The 5,745-nt window shown below is 35.3% G+C and overlaps 1 protein-coding gene across 2 annotated transcripts; it reads left to right on the top strand.

Annotated features, from left to right (window-relative positions):
• Nucleotides 1-238: 238 nt before the first annotated feature.
• On the top strand, nt 239-5,420 carry LOC111075665 (probable arginine--tRNA ligase, cytoplasmic). Of its 2 annotated transcripts, XM_022369106.2 has the most exons (5): nt 239-372; nt 425-562; nt 614-951; nt 1,024-1,353; nt 4,178-5,420. In XM_022369106.2, exons 1-5 carry the CDS (start codon nt 331-333, stop codon nt 5,325-5,327), a joined length of 1,998 nt encoding a protein of 665 aa, XP_022224798.1. In that variant the 5' UTR covers nt 239-330; the 3' UTR covers nt 5,328-5,420. The 2 variants fall into 2 exon arrangements, with proteins under 2 accessions (XP_022224798.1, XP_022224799.1); XM_022369107.2 differs by lacking the exon at nt 239-372 and having other exon boundaries at nt 393-562; nt 621-951.
• The last annotated feature ends 325 nt before the right edge of the window (nt 5,421-5,745 follow it).

Below are 5,745 nucleotides of genomic sequence, written 5' to 3'. Positions count from 1 at the left end.
TGCCATGGGTAGTGTGCGTGCGATTTCTGGCGGAGAAGATGTAGAATCTTCATTGTAGTTGTAGATGACAGATGTGGCAAAAAGAAGGTATATGGGGTATATATAATAGGATGTGCTTGGTGTTTCAAATCTTTAAAAAAATACCACTGTTCCGCATAAGATGGGTATAACTATCGATACATTTATTTACAATATACATACATATATATATATAGATTTATACATAAACGTTTATGGTATGTAAGTAAAAAGTAGGTGTGTGCACACTGATGGTGTGCATGTGGCAGCAGTTGTTTTAGCAGTCAGATTACTAATACAATTATTTAGAAAATGTCAGAACTCACTTGGGAACTTAAAAAACTAAATGATTTGGTAAGTAATCAATATTGGTGTTACGGGATCTAATAAAATAAATTATTTTAAGGAGCGCAAGACTGAAGAGCTTTCTTCACAAATAAAGGCTGTAACTAAAGACGATCGCTATACTGAAATTGACGATGATCTGATCAAACTACAAGTCAAAAATAATAAGCTCAAACACCGTTTATCCTTAATTAGGGAGGTGAGTTGTTTTTAATGAAGTAATTATGAATTGAAGTAACAGTTTTTAAAGTCCATAGCCAAGGAAGCCAAATCAGACGCCATGGAGGTTACCGAAAGTATTTCTATTACGGAGCATTTGGAAAACGTTTTTGCACGAGCTATTGCATTAGCGTTTCCTGAATATGGAAACACACCAGTCATAATTGCACCAGTGAATAGTGCGTCTGCAAAGTATGGTGACTATCAGTGTAACAATGCGATGGGTTTGGCCAAAAAAATGAAAGAAATGGGTTTAAACAGAACTCCACGTGAGATTGCTAACGAATTACAAAAGTCTTGCCCACTATCACCGATCATAAATAAGATGGAAGTTGGCGGTGCTGGTTTTGTGAACGTGTTTCTTAGCAAGTACGCGATATAAGTACATACATACATACATATGTGATATTCCATTGATTTATTTATATTTTCTTCCAAAAGAGATTATGCAGCTCAAGCTTTAAAAAACATATTGCGTAACGGCATTAAACCTCCAAGGGTACTGAAAAAGCGAGTTTTGGTGGATTTCTCTTCACCTAATATAGCCAAGCAGATGCATGTTGGTCACCTACGCTCTACCATTATTGGCGAATCAATTTGCCGCTTGCTAGAATTTTTGAAGCACGATGTGATTCGTATAAATCATCTTGGTGATTGGGGCACACAATTTGGTATGTTAATTGCACATTTAGAGGAACGCTTTCCCGACTTTCTTAACAAAAGCCCGCCAATTGGAGACTTGCAACACTTTTATAAGGAATCAAAAAAGCGGTAAGTGATAAGAATATACAATTGACAACATTTTTTGCTACATGTACATACATGTACATTTTACTAAACAATAGCGTTTAGCTAAAATATAACACGCAAACTTATTTTTATACCCGGTACCTCGAAGAGCTGTGGTCGAAGTGGATTGTATAACGCACAGAAGGAAACGTTTCCGACCCCATAAAGTATATACAGTAAGCACACAGATTATACGTACACCCTTATCACACTAGTTTGAACACCATAACACTACTCGAATTTTTCTGATAGATTGAAAGCTTTAAAATTTCTTAAAGAATTATGTTCTGCCAAACAAGTTCTGCCATATAAAGGCAGAACCTTTTTTTTTTTTAATAATTTTTGAAAACGTATTTTTTTTTAAGTTTTTCCAGAGGCAGAGCTTCTTTTTTTATTAGGTTGTAATTAACTTTGCCATTATGAAAAGCTTATTGATGCAACTATGAATTATACCAAACTCTTTGTGATTTCAGTTTACCGTCTGGGAAATATTAAGCTTTCAAATCCAAAAACTCCGGAAAAGTCGAAAAAAAAAATTATATCCTGCGTCTTCTATTTTATTGTTTATACTGTCGTTTAAGGTATTGTTCATTCCAATTTATAGAGAAACAGTTTAGCTAAAATTGGTTGACCAACCCTCGGAAAATCATATTTTACCGTTACACCGTTGCTGGCCCACCTAGCAATACTTGTTTTGACTTTTGAATTTTACATGTAGAAAAATTGGAATTACATAACAAGTAAACAAACATTGCTTTGTGATATATAGGGTGAGGTAGGTGAGGTACATTTGCTGAAAACAAACCCGGATTCCTTTCTGAAGAATGTGATTTAATTGGTGAATCCAAATATTACATACCTTAGATTGATGGACCTTGCGAAAAGTAAATAAAGCCAGCAATGAGAACAATCGGATACCAACAGTAATGCATGGCGTAGGGAGCATAGTGATTTTTGGGTGTATAGGTGTATGCAGATGGTGTATACGAATGGTCTTTATTAATGAGAAAATGAATAAGGATATGTATAATGATAGTTTGAGTGACAAATTGCATCCAAGTGCCATTCAATTTGGGCCAATCTTATTCCAGCCAAAAAAAACTTCACCGAAAATGCATCTTTTTTTGATCAAATTTGGCTCATTTACCACTGCAACCAGCTGAAAACTCAACTCCAGTTACATGACTTAACTTCCATTAAGCATGTTTCGAGAAATTTGGAAAAAAGGATACGGAAACCCTAAATTTCATCGAAGGAATCCTTGAAATTGGCACTACTTGTTTAGTGGGGTTAAACCTTAAATGTATTTTTATACGTACTCAAAAAAGAGTTAAGGGGTATATTAGATTTGTGGTAAAAGTGGATGTGTGTAACACAGAGAAGGAAACGTTTCCGACCCCATAAAGTATATAAATTATTGATCAGCATCAATAGCCGAGTCGATAGAGCCATGTCTGTCTGTCTGTCTGTCCGTCTGACCGTCTGTCCGTCTTGTTTGACGCCTGGATCTCAAAGACTATAAGAGCTAGGGCAACCAAATTTGGTTTCCAGACTCATGTGATATCACACTGCTACAAGTGTATTTCAAAATTTCGGCTTGGCCCCTTCCGCCCACACAAAGGACGAAAATCTGTGGCAGGTACATTTTTAAAGATACGATAAAATTAAAGACGCATTATCGTAGAGAATGACCATATCTACCAGACTGCCGAATCTGAATCAGATCGGATCATAATTATAGCCAGAATGAAGAAATTAATTTTCAGTTGGCTCCCCTGCCCCCTCCTGCCGACGACAACGCAACTCATTTTCCTTCTCGCTCGCACACTCTGCCGCGTTCAGTGCGCGAGCAACCCCTAGCGGAGGAGATGTAGAATCTAAATGGTACATGTATAATCTACATGTTAGATGTAGAATATACATAATATATGTAGATAACAGATGTAGCAAAAAAATGTAAAATGTAAAAATTTTTTTTTCATTCTAAAATTCTAAAAAATCATATGCTCAAAAATGTATATAGTGACTGAGTACTGGTATAAGTACGTTCCTTCTCGTTTTTAACTGTAATGTTCAAAGATTACTTGAACCTAACGACTGTACGAATAATTTGCAGTAGCGGACACAGAAATCCGGACACTCAAAAATAAGTGCATTTTCTGTTTTATACAATTTGTTGTTTCTCAAAAAAAAAGGATTATTAAAATAAGCTATAAATATAAAAGGCAAGATAAATACATAAAAAGTTTAAACCCAAATGTCCTTTTTTTAAAAAGAATCCTTAAATAAATAGTCATTTTTGTATTCACTCTTATATTTGTACAGAAAAATTCACTATAGGTTTTTGATCAGGAAATAAAACTGTTCTTGTATGTATAACGTTTGATTCTATGATTATAATCATCACTAATTTTTGAAGAGTATTTAATGTACGAATAATATGTGTTCTTAATGTATTTATATTCTTGATCAGCATAAGCGGGGCAAAATTAAGAAATAAATTTGTAACAGTGTGATATCACATGAGTCTGGAAACAAAATTTGCTTGATCTAGCTCTTAAAGTCTCTGAGAACTAGGCGCTCATCGGGACGAACAGACAGACAGACATCTATGACATCTATTAAAGCTGATGAGGAATATATATATATATATTTTATGGGGTCGGAAATTTTCGTTCCCTGCGTTACGCACATCGACCAGAAATCTGATATACCCCTTAGCTCTTCGAGTACGGGTATACAAATTCTTGTAACGTTATTCTTTTTGTATTCTTTTTAGTATTTTGATTTTTTCTTTTTATTACAGCTTTGACACGGATGAAGAGTTCAAGAAGCGCGCTTACAATCGAGTGGTTTCCTTGCAAAGCGGTGAACCAAACTCTAGAAAAGCATGGCAGCTTATTTGTGATGTATCGCGAAAAGAATTTCAAGCTATATATAACCGTTTAGATGTAACAGTTAAGGAACGTGGAGAATCTTTTTATCAATCACATATGTTGTCTGTGGTTGATTTATTACGAAAAAAAAAAATGCTTGAACAAGATGAGGGCCGTCAAATTATGTGGTCAGACGAAGACAGGAGTGGCGTACCTCTAACGATCGTGAAATCGGATGGTGGCTTCACATATGACACTTCTGATATGGCTGCTATACGCCACCGCATAGAAGAGGAGCATTGTACTTGGATAATTTATGTTGTAGACTCCGGACAAAGTACACATTTTAATACAATTTTTAAAGCAGCGGAGCGTTGTTGCATCTTAAATCCAACCGTCCACCGTGTACAGCATGTACAGTTCGGCGTGGTTCTTGGTGAGGATGGAAAGAAATTTAAGACCCGTTCCGGTGATACCGTTAAACTATCAGATTTGCTTAATGAGGGAATGAAACGTTCATTGGAACAGCTGTGCAGTCGAGGACGCGAAAAAATTCTCACAGCTCAGGAATTAATTAAAGCACAAGAGGCAGTGGCGTATGGCTGCATAAAGTATTCAGATTTATGCCACAATCGTATAAGTGACTACGTGTTTTCATTTGACAAGATGCTTGATGACCGCGGTAATACTGCAGTTTATTTATTGTACACATACACACGTATTCGCTCCATTACACGTAACTTAAGTGATGACTTCTGTAACTTGGAAAAAATTTTGGATACAGTCGAGATTGTTTTGAATCACGAAAAGGAATGGAAGCTGGCAAAAACCCTTTTAAAGATGCACGACATATTGGTGAAGTGCTCGAAGGACCTTTTTCTTCATTTTCTTTGTGAGTTTTGCTATGAGGTATGCACTGTATTTACAGAGTTTTATGACAGTTGCTATTGCATTAAGAAAAACAAGGATGGTGAGATAGTGGAAATAAATCGTAGTCGAATTTTAATGTGCGAGGCAACTGCAGCAGTATTGCGTCAGTGCTTCCATATACTAGGACTAAAACCAGTTTCTAAACTCTAACTTTTGCAGGAAGGAAAATGTTGCTATATAAATATACATTAATTATATTAATGGCATATATTTTAATAATATTAATTAATTGAAATATTCTAAATCACTATGATGAACTATTAAAATAAAAATCGATGATGTTTTTCTACTAATAACATTTCTGACTAATAACATTGCTCCACTGTGCTTCATTCAGCGTAAATATACAAACGATCTCAACTTTGATACATATTTTCATTTACAGAAGTGTTCGACATTCACATGTTTTACAGTGCTTTTCTGTATGTTAAACCAAAGATTCTATATTAATTTTCGTTCGATGCTACTACGATTTGATTCTCTTCGTACTTCAATTGTTTTCGTCCTACAATATTTATTTCTTGGGCATGATACAGTAAACTGTTGCTCATTATGCCCACGAAAATTA

This window comes from Drosophila obscura, unplaced genomic scaffold (genome assembly GCF_018151105.1).
Source record: "Drosophila obscura isolate BZ-5 IFL unplaced genomic scaffold, ASM1815110v1 contig_58, whole genome shotgun sequence".
Lineage (NCBI taxonomy): Eukaryota > Metazoa > Arthropoda > Insecta > Diptera > Drosophilidae > Drosophila > Drosophila obscura.
This window is presented reverse-complemented; position numbering and strand designations above follow the sequence as displayed.

What these genes read in the sequence shown, in the direction of transcription:
- LOC111075665 (XM_022369106.2), top strand. Translation starts at nt 331, where the DNA reads ATGTCAGAACTCACTTGGGAACTTAAAAAACTAAATGATTTG. An exon ending in GTGAACGTGTTTCTTAGCAA is followed by an intron (nt 952 to 1,023) that starts GTACGCGATATA and finishes TTCTTCCAAAAG; the next exon opens with AGATTATGCAGCTCAAGCTT. An exon ending in TATAAGGAATCAAAAAAGCG is followed by an intron (nt 1,354 to 4,177) that starts GTAAGTGATAAG and finishes TTTTTATTACAG; the next exon opens with CTTTGACACGGATGAAGAGT.